The 16,025-nt window shown below is 36.3% G+C and overlaps 2 protein-coding genes across 2 annotated transcripts; both read right to left on the bottom strand.

Annotated features, from left to right (window-relative positions):
• Positions 1–591: 591 nt before the first annotated feature.
• LOC112518897 (eukaryotic translation initiation factor 3 subunit B-like) lies at positions 592–7,908 on the bottom strand. Its single transcript, XM_025126680.1, has 11 exons — positions 7,638–7,908; positions 6,838–7,075; positions 6,296–6,442; positions 4,446–4,574; positions 4,109–4,237; positions 3,926–4,009; positions 3,701–3,825; positions 3,415–3,613; positions 2,262–2,782; positions 2,014–2,122; positions 592–1,132 (listed from the first exon to the last, which is right to left on the bottom strand). Exons 1-11 carry the CDS (start codon positions 7,757–7,759, stop codon positions 800–802), a joined length of 2,136 nt encoding a protein of 711 aa, XP_024982448.1. The 5' UTR covers positions 7,760–7,908; the 3' UTR covers positions 592–799.
• Positions 7,909–12,036: 4,128 nt separating this feature from the next.
• Positions 12,037–14,892, bottom strand: LOC112518898 (protein NRT1/ PTR FAMILY 7.2-like). The gene is made up of 5 exons (XM_025126681.1): positions 14,822–14,892; positions 14,410–14,536; positions 13,913–14,130; positions 13,161–13,723; positions 12,037–12,995 (listed from the first exon to the last, which is right to left on the bottom strand). Exons 1-5 carry the CDS (start codon positions 14,846–14,848, stop codon positions 12,128–12,130), a joined length of 1,803 nt encoding a protein of 600 aa, XP_024982449.1. The 5' UTR covers positions 14,849–14,892; the 3' UTR covers positions 12,037–12,127.
• Between the last annotated feature and the right edge of the window lie 1,133 nt (positions 14,893–16,025).

Here is a 16,025-nt window from a genome sequence, read left to right as displayed (position 1 = left end):
GAACTCAATGATTATCTTAATTAGATTTTAGATTTTTTATATTTAAAATGAGATAGTTTATCCTGTATTTGATTATGTTTATCTGCAGTTACTTAGACGAATTCAAATATGGAGCTTTAATAAGTTGTACTACGCACCATCTACTTGCAATTTTGAGTTTTAATTAATATGCATCAATAAACAGTACTTTACGCATAAAAAATAGTTTTTAAAAGTTTTTATCAAATGCTTTATAATATAGTATAGATAAAATCACTCTTTCATTTTCAATCTCACCTTAGTTCAAATTGAGTCAAATTTTGTCCGGTTTGAGATCAAAATACAAAAACGAGCTCAAAATATACAAGTGAAGTTCAAGTTTGTAAAATCTGAACTCGAATTCTCATCGTCGTTTTCAATAATTCTTAGGGTCGTAGTTCGTCAATAATTATCACTTTTTGGGTAAATCTTCAACTCAAAAAGGTTCAAACTCAAACTACATTAAAGTTATGTTTTGCCCATCAATCATATAATACAACTCCATCACTTGGCAAGGCTTTTATCGCTCGAAGATGAAACACCTGATTACCTATTCAAATTGGACTACGGAAATCAAGTGACAACATAATTTATGTATTTAGCATCAACATAACCAATGGCAACAACGAAACATAAAACTAGTAACAAGGAAACATCATTTTCTGGTAAAATATATAACAAAATTATCGGGTATGAAACTGGAAACAAACACAACTGGGCAAAAAAGCACCTACAAAATTCTGATTTTCAGATGAAAACAGGTACCGGGATATGATATGTTTCACACGTCCTGGATGACTTCTTCCGACACATCCAACAATTCTTCTACCTCAATTTCTTTAGCCTCGTATTCCTCTTCTACGTCACTGGCTTCACCATCTCTCAGCATTTGCCTTTCCATCTTCTCTTCTTCGTGGTATCTCTTCCACTCGTTCACCCACCTTTCCCAATCCTCCTTCAACTGCTTCCTCTTTTCACGATCCTGCTCGCTCAACAGAACCGAGATATCCTGATCCTGTACGTCGTACTTTTTGCTGTATTTCTTTAGGTTCTTTGCAATTTCTTCCTCTTTTTCGGGACTCAAGAAAGACGGTGGCCTTGGCCTCCACAAAAACTGCAATAATCAAACAGTACACAATGATTTTTGCTACAGAATTAGAAGGATGATAGTTTACCAGACTGTGACCAATCGTTGCTCTATCTTATCTTATGTTCTCTTTTTGTATGATGTCGATTTTCAAAAATTGCTAAAGAGTGAATGCTCCCTCCGCGACAAATAAGTGTCCATATCTCTATTTCAGTTTGTTCTAAAATAAGCGCCTATTTTCAAAAGTAAGTGTCTACTTTCCAATTCTACCCTTAATTATAAGATGACGAAATTCATTACTCTGGTAAATTACGATGTGTAATAATCATAAATTTCAATAAATGTGTCTTTCTTTTATTTGGATATTTATCTTGGGACAGAGGGAGTAGATTGATATCTTTGTGAAACTAAAAACAGTGTGTGCGCACTAATACATATTTTTTATCCATAAAGTAAACAACTTTTGATGAACAGAGTACAACAAAAATCAATTGTCAAACAAATTATATCATCTGCAACAAATTTAAGCTTGTCTACTTTGTTTCAAGCCAGTAGAATGGTAATCCCGAGGTTTCAAAGGTATATGATGGGGTTCTATTGGGATGCATGCATTCGGTATGGGGTCAGAACTGAACTGGACTGCGATAGTAAGATAGGCGACTAGGCGATTTGACATGGTAGGTTGGTAATTTACCAAACTTGTTCCATCTCCCTGATTTTTTGTTCCACCTATTTTGGTGGGACAGAATCAATGCATTTTTGTTCCACTCGAGACCTATCCTGTCTGAATCTAAATAGTGTGCCAAAGTCGAACTAAGTTTTTGTACTGTCATGTAATGGACTGCCACGCGTACCAAACACATCCTTGCAGAACTAATAATTGCTTAATAGAGAAGATGCAATATTACCTGAAAGAAATGATCCTTTAAAATACGGTAGAGTAGTTTGCCATTAAATGACCATATGTTGAAGCCATTTTCCATCTCATGCACTGAAGTGACTGAAGTTGCAACATACCTATTAACAGAATCAGCAAAATAAGAAGTTACATCAGCATGCATAGATCAGCCTTCAAATGAGATGAAGCAATTTAGACATTATACTGGACTACTATAAAACTAATGAATATGTATCTTGTTTTTTTTCTTTTAAATACCTCCCAGTAGGATCCCATTCTATGTCTGTTGCCATAAAATGCTCAGCAGTAGCCATTGTTTCAAGCTCATCCACATTATAGAACTCCAACTGTCCGTTGAATCCCTTCAACCCAGCTAAAATGATAAAACGGCCACCAGGTGACCAGAAGAGAGCATTTGCCTGCTTTTGCTTGAGGGTTGTTAGCTTTGATACCTTACCACCCTTCACAGAGTAAAAACTAACATCGGGCCTTGGATTATCACCGTGAATAACTGCAAACCTGTGACCCTTTGGCTCCCAAGCAAATGAAATGACCTTGTCATTCTTGTTGTCAAGTTCAAAAACCTCAATAGGTATGTCACGCTCTTTAATTCGGAAAAGCTCAAAGCCAGTATACGTGCTTTTCTTGGTTTTTGTGTATCGGTCAACCTTAACAGCAAGATACTCCCCATTACTTTGCCAATACATTTTGCAATCACTAACACTGAAGAGATTCTTCTGCCTCAACTCTTCTTTGCCTGGGATTTGGAAAAGACTCACCTATGAAGCACAGAAGTTAGTCCAAAGTACTAAAATTATCAAACATTAGAATAAAGCCGCCACTTGTGTTGAGCTTGATCCAGCCCAAAATGGGCCCTAATCTACAATAAAGATCACCAACCACAAATTTCAATGTAAATTGTGTGTAAAAAATTTCAAACATATGGATTCTTTTACCCAATCACCTAATAGTATCAACTATCCATGTAAAATATAAAACTCAAAAACTTTGTTGGCTCATGTTTGACGTATCTCCTTGCATTACCTATTCAACCTGTTCCTGAGGAAAGATCAAACAAAAAACAGAAAGAAAAAAGCTTCTACCATTGTAAGTCTCATCTATCAACTATCCCACCTTCTACATTCACTTGCCATCAAGCTAGATAATTGATTATAATGAATTTGGGTGTCAAAACACAAAGAGAAAAGTTTCAAGTGTCTTTAGTGATTGATAGTCAGTACATCAGGATGCAGATGACGAGATTTATTCTAGTAATTTTCATAATAGAATAACATATAACTCCTTGGCATGCATCCTGGAGTAAGGACATATTTTATCTTGACCCTACAGTTGTACTAGATTACAGGTCTAAATGAATGCAGACGTGAAATTTCATAACATTTGAACTTACTCTTGCAGGTTGATTTCCACCACCAAGTTCAGGAACAAAAAGTGCAAAAATAGGATCGGTTGGGGACCAACTGAAGTCCATGACATTGTCAACTTTGATGGATTTCTTATCAATAAGACTAAAGGTCTCTGTCTCATAAACAGAAATGACATTTTTCCCCATTCTAGCAAAATATTTGTCCTCTTTACCGCCACCCCATCTGCAAAAGGACAAGCATGTTGCATCAAGAACACGCAAATCCAAAACACATAATACACAAGAATTTCTAGTCTTACTAATAGATCACCTAAATACAGGCCAGGAAACCCCGGTGAAACCTCCAGTTCCTCCAATTGCAAATTCATCCGCACTTCCCTTAAAGTCTCTCATTACTTTTCCAGTTCTGACATCAAATATGTTGAGCACGACCCTCTGATGATGAGCAAATCACAAAGTTAACTGAGATATATGGTGACAATCATAAAAATTAAAAAATTAAAAGAAGAGCTGGCCAGTTAATAGGCTTTCTCACATGAGTATCCCGGGGGTTGCTTGGTTCATGGCTGCTATACGTAACCAAATATTTCTCACCAGGAGAGAAATCAATGAGTTTGACCTACAGTGGACAGAATAACTTCAAGATCATATGCAAAAAACCTGATGAAGAATTAAGCAGCAACTGTTAAAAGAAAAAAAAATCATATCCATAAAAAACCTGCGGATGAGCATAGCGCATCAGGCGGTTAAATGTAGAAGCACCGCCCCACACAGCAGCACCCTGCCGGTGGACCGTGGCCAAGTAGGTCCCCAGTGGAGACCACTGCACAAAACTTTCAGTCCAGAACTGCAGAAAAAGAATAAACCCCAACATAAGTAACATCTTTTCACCTAGAAGGAAAGAAATAAAAATGAAAGATATGCAACCACACATGAGCAGATTAAACATATTCGTTTTTGATGGAAAACTAATTCGTACACTCAATGGATAACAACATATGATGCACCAATAGAGTACGCAAAAGCAATGTAAGACATAAAGGATTTCCATTTACAGGGCGTTTGTAGACAGGATCAGCCTTCACTTGTCTTGCATCATTCCACAGGACCTCCGTGTCTGATCCAGCACGAATAACAAACTGATCTCTACCTTTCTCATCAGTAAGCCAATGTTGCAGATTCTCCTGCAATGTTACACCAAAAAGTTTCAGCGACATTTTCACCTTTGTGTCGTATATCTAAATAACTCCGACACCAGTATATGCAAAGAATGTAACTAATGATGGACAAATTTAATATGGACAAAGGTAACCACATGGCAGTTTATTTATCCTGATTTATAGCAGAAAACAATTCCCCATTCATCATCACCTGTTACTTTACCAGATGACAATACAGACTATTCTAAAAACAAACATTACAGAGAGCTTAATTACTGAAAGAAGATGCTACATCCCAAGGTAAGGATAACATCGCATATAGATCAAACAAGTCAATATCAGAACACTAGCACATACTTGGCAGAAAGCATGACTTCTATACGGTTGACAAGCAACTCTTTCCTTCACATGACCCATTATGTATAATAACTAATGGTATCAAGACCCTGCTTTCGAGCAGCATATACTGGGATTCTTTGGTCTGGTTTGGTGTAACTAATGCTCTCAAGTGAAAAAATAAATCTCTCCCAACTTGGTGCCAATGGTAATTGTCAATCTAAGAGAAAAAGAGGCATCAACCATAGACACAATAAGAAAGAAGTCAAATACTCCAGCCTTGCTGCTGAGTCATCACTCCCCCCTCCAGCGTTGGTACTTGACTTCTTCCTAGGCTGCTTTATTCCTACTATTGCAATAAACTTTTACTGATTATTTATGATTGGCTTATAGTTGACCAAGTACTTCATTTTATATGACTTCTGTTGATTAGTTACTTACAAACTTTTACGAGAAAATTCATCTATACTTGACGAACAGGACGTGGGAGTTTCTTCTCATCCAGCTCCAACTATAACAATGAGTAACTTCTTCATTTTTAGATGGCTGTTACAAATAAACGTACTTCTATATCAAAAAAGTGTATTCGTAAAAATATTTGGAACAGGAAAGGATATTGGGCGGCGTTAAAAGCTGTCATTAGGGAAATCTCTTAAGCTTCGAACTTCAAGATATCATTTATGAATTGTTTTACAAACAACTCATGATCTAGGTGTTTGAAACCACGCAGCCCACATTCTCTTTTGACAACCTTGCATATAGTATAGAACATTATGATGTATTCTCAAGATTCTCCATCTCATTGTCAATAAAGTTAACCATGGTACATGTTGGAAATTCTAAGCAACAACTGTGATAGTTCACTCCTACCTTCACCAAGATCATAGATAGAAATTCAATCACCTAAATGGAGGTTACAGCCCTTAATTTTTTTTTTTTTTATGTCTACATCATATTGCTCTACAAATTCACATAACACCTACAATATTAATAATTCCCTATATATCTTACAAGAATTCAAAAAAACTACCAAACAAAACCATAGAGAAACTACAAGTTTCACCCACACAAAATATTCCACGAGTGGATGACTTCCAACTGAAACTTCAGGAACATGATGTTTAAAATTAAAATTTCATGAATGCTATATGCAGTACAATTATGCAATACCTGAACATGTATATTGCATCTGATAGTAATGATACAAACACAAGTATTACCCAAAATTGAATGTTTGATGATGAAAAGTAATTGCAGGTCATCAGAAATTAACAACTGCTTTCGGAACTACATTAAGGCATGCAAAATGTACTCTAGTATGGATATTCCATGAAGAGCATTAAAAAATATCAGTAACAAAATTGAAGGATATTTCATGACAATAGTCATAAGCTAATTCAAATACCTACCCCTGGTGTGTACGGCTTGATTTCAGGAGGGGCCCACTCATCTGGGACTTTCATGAATTTCTCGATTTCATCAAACATGTTGACAGCAAAAATGTGTGCTCTGTCTAGCTTGTATCCATTGGTCTTCTCCTTAGCAAGCTCAGCTTCCTACAACAAACAATGACCACAAGAAACAAAAGAAAAAAATATTTGATAATAGATCGACTGAAAGATAACTACTGAATTGACAAAATAGATTATATATAATATTTGGAGATCCATTTGACAGAAGTTGCTGCTACAGGCTTGATCATCCCTTACCAAGGAAAGATGCACAACCTACATTTTTACCACTAATAGCCAGAAGCCAATACCCTCTGTGACAATTATTTTTACAAGTATAGAGACACATCAACCCAAAAGGCACAAACATATTATATGGTCAAGCCAGAAGCTGATACAGAAACTACATCTACATCTATCAATGGCTAAACGAAATTGTATTGATGAATATTATGTTTAAAACGCAGAAAACTAGCAACACGATTGCTGGAAAGAGGTACCTGAGGAGTGTTGTACTCAATAAAGCAATAACCTCGAGTTTTCCCTGTGTCTTCCTCAACAGGCATCCAAAGCCCATTCTCCTTAATTACTCCAATTTGGCTGTAAATTTTGCGAACTACACCTTCCAGTTTCTCAAATTTCTCCTGAGGCACAACTGGCAAGTTATCCACAACAATAATATTCCCAAAACCAGCATCAAATTCCAATGAATCCTCCTCATTAAGGTCCTCATCATCACTGAATACACAAAAAACAACCAAGCTTCGGTAAGGGAGCACACAAACTCGCACTTAAACATAATAAGATGCATATGTCAAAGCGCACACACTAAGTCCTCAACTGCTCAAAACAAATGCAGATGCGAATTCAGATGAAACATCCAAAAGCAATTATGTACTCCATATGCAAAACCGTAACGAAAAAGATATACGAGCAATATTCAATCTTAAGGACGTCTTTGAATACATAAAACAAAAACACGAATTTGATCAAACACACGCACATAGAACAAAAGCTAACAAATATCCGGTGTGTTCAGTATTACAGAACTAATAGCTCAAAAACGCCAACATATACATAAAACAACACTAAAAATTGCTCAAGAAAATGAACATAGATCGGCTTGTGCGACATTTTTAGGGTTTTAGCATTTAACCGCCCCCTCAGTGTTACATTTTTCATGCAATACGTACTCAATCGTTCACACGCATACAGTGAGAAATAGGCTCATTAAATTAAAAACAATCAAACAGGTAGAAATATCAGCGTACTATCACCATCCAGATTTCTTTTTCCCTACCTTTTGATGCCAAAGTCTTCACCGGGAGGGAGCCGAACAGAGTTCCAATCAACTGCCGACAAATCGATGTTCAAGCGAGAGGCTTCAGCTCGTATGTCTTCCATTGTCATCACGTCCGCCATGATATCTCAATGCTTAGTGGATCGAGAAGACCGCCAGAGAATACCCCAATCGTTCGTTTTTTTCTTTTGCTATTGATTCAATCTCTTTAGCAAAAACTAGGGTTTCTGATAAATTACGATCGGAGGAGCTGCGCGACTGCGTAGAAGAGGATCACCCAACTTTAAGATTACTGTTATAAACCGACCTAGAGGTCCTTCTTGTTTAAGTAACTTTCACTTATACCCCCTGAATAAAAGTTAGTGTCAATTGCATTTTTGGTACCTATGGTTTGTTGTTTTTGTTTCATTAGATCCCTACATTTTTTTATTGCAAAAAAAAACCTTTATTGTATGCGAAAACTTTTGATTTTAGTCCCCGAAGCTAATTCTGTTAGTTTCCTTCCCGTTAAATCCTCTCATATGACTTGTACATGAGGGTTGTTATCGCAAGATCATTGTTCATTTTCAAAATATTGTTACAAATATTGAACACAAATATATTAAACGCTAACTTAAACTCAAACTCAAATTAAACATATTCACATATGGTGTGATTCTCCCATTTCTTCAAGCTAAAGATCTTCATCGATGGTCTGATTCCCCCACTAAGCACCCAAATAAGTTGATAAGCTTGACTTATCAATAGTTTCTCGATCATGTGATTTGTATACGAGAAAGGGGAATAAAAGACATGTGCATAGATCAAGCGGGGGGTGGGGCCTGAGATGTGTAGGTTAAGGGGTTATGGTTTTTGGCCTTTGTTTGGTTTTTGCTTCAATGGTGGTTGGATGCTTTAATGGCAACGACGGGTTAGGGGTCCCTTTAATGACACCGGTCATTGTGGGAAACTAGAATGGGATAGAAGGCACGGAAGATGATTTGAAAAGTTGCATTAGAGACAAGGGTGCAAGAGACATTGTTTTCCAGGTGTTGGGTTCGTGGAAGTGGGGGTACATGGTTATTGTGGTTTGTCTCCATGTTATATATATACATACATATATATAATGCATGTATGGGCTTAATCAAATGAGAACTAGGTAGTTTGTGATAACCGTGAGATCCACTCTGAGCCAATCATTTTATTATGTTAATTTATTTACTAAATTAATAGTTAAGGGTATATTAGTTAGTTGTTTAATCTAATTTAAATATTAATTTTTTACAGTTATCAATCAAGGATTACGTTTCCTTATTTCTCCCAACAAATTGATTTATGGTATTATTGATTTCTATATTCATTTGGATGAAGATATCGGATTCAATTCACAGTATAATCAACAAGATATATATATTCAAATGTGACATACCAAGTTCACATACCAATTTGCTAACCTTTCTAAAATTGTACTGAAGCTAGGTATTGTTTGGCAAACATAAAATTAGCTTATTTTTTGAGTGCACGTTTGGATGCACATAAGCTAACTTTGAAACACTATTTAGAGTAACGTTTTAGGAACTTATTGTCACTTTTTCCAATGCAAAGAGGAAAAAACACTGAGTAAGTGTTCATGACTCGGATGATGAAGCAAAAAGAACAGTTGCAGTTGCAGTTGCAGTTAGATGCGATGAAGATTATTTGTATAATAAACTATTTTAAGTTTTCATTCAGAGTATCATCCAATTGTGGAAGATAGTTTTGAACTTTTTAAGTTGAATGTGGATATTTATGTAATTTTGCATGTTTAGTAATTTATAAAATTATTTTTCTATTTAGGTAAAATTCTAATAAATATGATTTTTTTTAAATGTATAATATTTCGGACGAAAAAAAAGAACACCATGGATTTCCTACGGATTTCCGACATAATTTAATATATGATTCTGTCGGAAAAGGCCTTTTCAATTCCTATGGATTTTCAACATAATATGCCGTTAGTGAAAGTCTTGTTTTTAGCAGTGATCTAGAGGGGCTTTTTGACGGATATTTCTACCGAAAATCCGTCAAAAATGGGATTTCGATGGAATTTTGACGAATTTTCTCGCCGTTAACATTTTGGTCAAAAATCAATGGTTTTTAAGAGATTTTTCGATGGGGAAGACCCGTCGAAAAACCCATTAAAATTCCAAAGGATTTTCGACAACCATTTCATATATAGTATTTTCAACAGAAATTCGAGGGACTTTTTTGAAGGGTTTTCGACGGATTTTATTCTTCAAGGGATTTTTGACGGATTATAATCTTCGAGGGATCTTTGACGGATTTTAATCTTGAAGGAATTTTCGACGGATTTTATTCTTTGAGGGATCTTTGACGGAATTGGTTTTCAAGGGATTTTCGATATAACATAGTCAACCGTGGTTAACATTTTACAATAAATTTTCATGGGATTTTTGACAGATTTCTATCAAAAATCCGTCAAATATTTCAAGAATTTTTATAAAAAAATAAACTTTAAAATACATATTTTCCCTGTATAGAGTAATCTAAATCTGTCCACACACAAATACAAATAGATTAATCTAAATCTGTTCGCACATAACTACAAATAATGTAAATTACAAACGCAATATGTCTAGCTAAGATCGGGAGGGGGAGAGAATGGGTAAAGCTGATTGCAACACTAGTGAATCTAGCGACTTGCACAATCATTTGCCTAATTCATTCTGCAATGAATCTACTGATGTACATGTTGTTTACCGGTGTACTTGTTGTTCTATTGCTACTCACACCACAAGCTACTCATCTCTTTGTTTAAGCTCCTCCTTTAGGCACCGTATCTTCATTTATTCAACATAAACAATTACTATCAATTAAACGAAATGTAAGTTTGTAGAAGAAAATTGTATCCATATATATTCTTCACTAGAAGTCCCCTGCTCAAAGGACAGTATGGTACTGGATCTAGGCATGGCAATGGGGTAGGGATGGGACGTGTAGGCATGGTAATGGGGCGGGGATGGGTGGAGACCCCAATCCCCGTCCCTGATCCTCATCTTTGTCCTCGTCCCCGTCGCCATCCCCACTGGGAAATGAGGATTTTTTTTTTCCGTTTGTGTAAGTTTTTATTAAATCAAAGTGTGAGACGCTATGCATGTTTAAATCTCACATTTTTCCAATAAACCTAAAATTAAAGAAAATTTAATTTAATACAAAAATATACATCATCATATAATAATTAATAAATCGAAAACCAAAAGAAAATAAATTTAATCTAAAAAAATGAATGTCATATGTACCAAAACATATCAAGTAATATCTTAAAAACAAATCTAGTAATATCCAAAATAGATTGAAATAGAAATTACTATTTACTGATTTAATAGAAATAAATAATATATAATGTAATTTAATTTAATAGTTAACATATATATATATACGGGTATGGGGCGGGGCGGGGCGGGCGATACCCGTCCCCGAGACCTAGTTTAACGGGGACTCCCCGTCCCCGACAGGGCCAGTGGAGACGGGTCGGGGCCAATTCTCATGCCTAGCTGGATATGGAACGGGGGTACTGGTCATCACTCCTGTCGAACATTTGTCCAAAATCTTCGACATATTCCATCTAAAATCTGTTAAAAAATCAATCGGTAATTTTAGAAATTTTATTTTTCATATATTGTTTAGAATCCGTCTAAAATCTGTTGAAAATTTTCGACGAAAATTTCCGTCGAAGATACACAGTTTTCTAGTAGTATGCAAAAACTGAGGTTAAACAAGTACAAATTGTCCTCGAGAGGGGGTTATACAAGTATAGATTATCCCAGTCTTGAGTCCTTTAGAGTGGTATATATGTTGACTCTCCTACCGGAAGAGAAGATGTGGAACTCCTCAGATTACTCTTCAAAATAATCATTATTGAAAAAAGAAGGTTCTAACATATATAGAAGAGAAATAGTCCAGTCTAGACGACGTGAGACTTATATACCACATATCCAAAAAGAATACAAGGTTTCATTGTATTTTCAGGCGTTACAATGGTGAATTTGATGAATGCTATTGTACTCTTCTAAGCTAAGGGGGTTGTCTGTTTACCTCTTAATAGTTTTATTAAGAGGTAACATCTGAATCGTTAAGAGATGAATCTTATTTGGCAAAAAAGAATTCTGCCTCTTAATGATTGTAAAACCCTTTGAATAATTTTGTATGGATCTCCCTTAACCATTAAGAGCCCTGATTTCATTGTACACAATTATCAAACAATTATATTTTATTTTGCACTATATCATGATAATCTCTTAATCATTCTGATCACTTAATCATTCTATATTAAACCATTCAGCAATTGACAAACAGCCCCTTAAGTATATAAAATAGAGCACTTTCAAGCAGGAAAAAGGATTGAAATCATAAATAAGACTTGTTTCTGTGGCATCAATTAATGGAGGGAAAAAGAAAACCAAGCATTATTATGTTACAAAAAATTATTCCAAACAGAATAAATTAGAATTTCAAACATGTTGGCAACCTTCTACTTTTTCACTTCTCCCTTCAAACTTGATGTACTTATACCAGTTTGCCACTAACAAGTAGACCACAAAATCAGCAGTTGTCAAAACGGCTAACAAAAAGTAGAAGTTGTCCAAATGACCCTTGTTTAGATTTCCAGGAATCCATCCAGGCATTCTGTCAGTACTAGAAATCTTCATCACAATTGTCACAAGCAGACTACTCACATAGTTCCCCAGCGAAATTGACGTCATGCATAGCGCGCTTCCGAAGCTTTTTAGCCCATCTGGTGCTTGCCCATTAAAGAACTCCAACTGCCCTACGTACATGAAAACCTCCGAAGCTCCAATAAGAACGTATTGTGGGACTTGCCAGAATATGCTCAAAGTGCTCGACCCTTCACAGTTGGAGCAATCGTTGTCTTTATACTTCAATCTGAAGTGTTCAACAGTGCCTGCTACTATCATTGCTAGTATGGCTACGAGAAGGCCGACCCCCATCCTTTGAAGTTCAGTTAAGCCTTTTGGGCAATTGGATTTCTTTAGACGGGCTACTAAAGGATCAAGAAACCGTCTATAAATGAAAATGAAGGCTGCAACGCTGAGGATGTCAAAGCTGGACATGCTTGCTGGAGGAATATGGAAGTTTGCGATGTTGGTTTTCATTGCAGCTCCTTGTTCTACAAATAGAGAGGCCATTTGGGTGAATACTACGGAATAGAGGATTGTGCATAGCCATACCGGAAGGAGTCTTAGTATGCATTTCACTTCTTCAACTTGTGTCACGGTACAAAGGTGCCATGGGCTTTTGATATCTGCATTCTCAATTGAGTTTTCCTTCGAGGTGATGACCGCAGCTCTATCCAAGAACCTGGTTTCATATAAATCATTAGCATCTATCGCATTATAGTTATCAAGGCAAGGAATAATTTAAACTGCAAAGGAAAAACCCAAATTCCAGATTTAACCAAGCAACCAAATTATAAACACTTGTAATTGTAAATAAGGAGTTGATTTAATTAGGAAAAAAACATACTTAAATCCTTTGGTATGGAGAATATTTCTGCTGCCATTGTTGGGATTTTCTTTGCCATCAACTTCATATAACTCATCACCATCAGAAGGGATCATAACCTTCCATTTCCTGATTGAAGCAACCATCACTTGACAAAATCTTGATAAAGGATTTCCAGTGGGTTCAAAATGCCTATACCGTGGTGTGCCCACAAGGAACAAGATCAACGCCACGATTGCAGAACCGGCAGACGCCCAAAACCCTAATGCCCACGTCCCTTTGTCCTCAAAATACCCTAATATGGTGTTTGAAAAGAGTGATCCAAGATTTAATGCCAAGTAGAAGTAGCTAAAGAATGACACTTTTCCGTGTCCTTCAGTGGGGTGATCCTCATCGAACTGATCTGCACCAAATGTGGCTATGTTGGGTTGGTACCCTCCATTTCCAAGGGCAATAAGGTAAATTGACACGTAGAACATAGCCATCGCAAAGCTTGAGTGGTTCCCACATGGAGTGCTTTCATTGCCGCATCCATCAGGTTTCACCAAAAATATGTATGATGAGAGAGATAACGATATCAAGCCCTGCCCAAATCAAAATAAACTCATCATTTAGCCTCCATTATCCAAAATAAATAAATAATGAAGTCATCATATTGGCTTACAGGGGTTCCATTCTATGAAATTGATCTAAAAGACAACTAATCTTGTACAACTTACAAAGCCAATTAGAACAGTAAAATGATCAAAGTACTGTAGTTTCCAGAAGCTTACAACAACAAAGATGGCCTGGAAGATGGCACAAGTCTTGTAACGGCCCCAATAAGAGTCGCTCAGGAATGCGCCCAAGAGGGAGAAGATGTAGACAGTGCCGGTCCATTTACTCACGTTGTTGGCTGCTTCGGCATTGTCTTGACCCATCACTCTAGTCAGAAATAGAACCAAGTTCACCCCTACTCCGAAAAATGCCAGCGTGGCTAGCCCTTGGTTCACTGTTTCCATATTTTCAAAAACATGTAAGGTATACATACGAGAGGTAAATTTCAGTTTTAGTTGCTCAAAACATGTCATGTACTACGCTAAATGATATGCGACATATATAATTCACAATAACGATAATTAACATGAATACCAAAAGCAAATAATTCATACTAACGATAATAAATTTGGGAATCAGATATATTGTTTATATTATCATTTCAAAAATCTGATATTTCTCGGGTGAAAGTTATTGCTTATAAAAGTTTCTTGGTCTTTAAAAGAAAGCATACCAAGTATGAGGATGGCAGCAAACCATGATCCTGTTCTTTCACGGACTGCCGGTTGGCCTTTCCTATCGACTGATCCGTCCAGAGTGCATTCCTCGTTCTTTTTTACCATTTTCTCCTCAACTTTTTGCTGTACACGATCATGGAGATCATCATTGGGTGATAAATCATCACAAACACAAACTAAAATATATGATTACTCCATAGTAGTACTATCAATTTAAAATAGCAAACTGTCCAAAAAGATTTTGGATTCGATAATCGAGCTAATACCCTCCATAAATAACTTGTTTTCAAGCTGATGAACACCCGAAATGTAAACACAAATCACTTCAAAAGTTTCTCTTTTTGGTCAATTTTCAGAAAGAAGAACAATGAGAAAGAAATTGATGGTGAGAACCAAGGTAAAACCAACCATTTTAACCATGTTTACGCAAGCCATGATGGATTGTTGCTCCTCTTGATGATATGGATACAAAGCTCCAAAAACTAGAGAGAGAGAGAACTAGCTGGAGAGGGGGAGAGAGAGAGTTGGATACAATGGTGATCGGGAACGGGGAGAGATGCATATATATATAGACGTTGAGTACTTGAGTAGGGCTCAAATCTTCATGGAAAACAGATAGTTTGTTGAAACAGGAGATTACGTAGGAAAGTTGGCAGTTGAATTGATAATCCAAACATGCACTACTCGTATCCAGACTTAAAATGTCGTTCCATAAAGTATTAAAGAGGCAGAATAATACAAGGGTAGTGCCTGATTGGTTTGAACTTGATTTCAAAGGTCAAAAGTATTAGGAGGTCACATATTCAAATCCAAAAAAGATTAAAAATCACCTTGTGGCCACAAAGGTTCAAATGCGGTGACTCCAGACTATCTGCAAAGCAGGTGGTCGTCCTGGGATTAATCGACTTGCATAGCGAGTTGGATATCCAGGTTAATAGAAAAAAGACAGAATAAGCAAACAGTAAAACTTTCAACCTTGTTCAAAGATGGTTTAATTTCCATGTCTTCTTTAATTAATAAAGTTGTAGTACTTTCTTACGTCTTTCTGTGTGTTACAGTGAGGATGACCACTGAAACCCCACTTGAGAAACAAACAGAAAAAGATGAGAAAGAGCCACTGGGCTCGTGCGCGTATTACAGTGCTCGTCCATGGTGGAGCCACCGTGGTTCATTGAATGTGGCGTTTATGTAAAAGCGCCAAAAAAGCGGGGTTTTGATATCACAAAGAAGCAATCTCTATCGTAGCTAGTTTCCATGTTTCAAGGCTTAGTGAGAATTAGTGACAAATTTTTTAAGAACACTTAAAAGTCACAACTACGAATTATTAATATTCTAGAAACTTTTAATTTATGAGTTATGCAAGATTATTTATTAGTAAATTAATTTAAACCCATATTTTACCACAGCAAATATAAGTAATTAAGGCAGATTTGATTCAGATTTAGGGGTTGTTTGACAGTTACGGATTAAGTGATCAGAATGATTAAGAGACTCTCATGATATAGTGCAAAATGAAATATAATTGTTCCACTACAACAAAATTGGGTTTATATGACACCCCCAATCTCTAAGCGTCACAAAATAGACCGCTTTATAAGACTTAATTTATATG

Source organism: Cynara cardunculus, assembly GCF_001531365.2.
Source record: "Cynara cardunculus var. scolymus isolate 2C chromosome LG 10, CcrdV1, whole genome shotgun sequence".
Lineage (NCBI taxonomy): Eukaryota > Viridiplantae > Streptophyta > Magnoliopsida > Asterales > Asteraceae > Cynara > Cynara cardunculus.
Note: the sequence above shows the minus strand (reverse complement) of the source record. Positions and strands in the feature narration are given on the sequence as shown.

Excerpts from the sequence above, each read along its gene's own strand:
- LOC112518897 (XM_025126680.1), bottom strand. The coding sequence starts at position 7,759 with ATGGCGGACGTGATGACAATGGAAGACATACGAGCTGAAGCCTCTCGC. Across the intron at positions 4,575-6,295 it reads TCAAGCCGTACACACCAGGG|GAGAATCTGCAACATTGGCT; the intron begins GTAGGTATTTGA and ends GTAACATTGCAG. Across the intron at positions 3,614-3,700 it reads GTTTCCTGGCCTGTATTTAG|ATGGGGTGGCGGTAAAGAGG; the intron begins GTGATCTATTAG and ends GTCCTTTTGCAG.
- LOC112518898 (XM_025126681.1), bottom strand. The coding sequence starts at position 14,848 with ATGGCTTGCGTAAACATGGTTAAAATG. Across the intron at positions 14,537-14,821 it reads GCGTAAACATGGTTAAAATG|CAAAAAGTTGAGGAGAAAAT; the intron begins GTTGGTTTTACC and ends GATCGTGTACAG. Across the intron at positions 12,996-13,160 it reads CTCCATACCAAAGGATTTAA|GTTCTTGGATAGAGCTGCGG; the intron begins GTATGTTTTTTT and ends ATATGAAACCAG.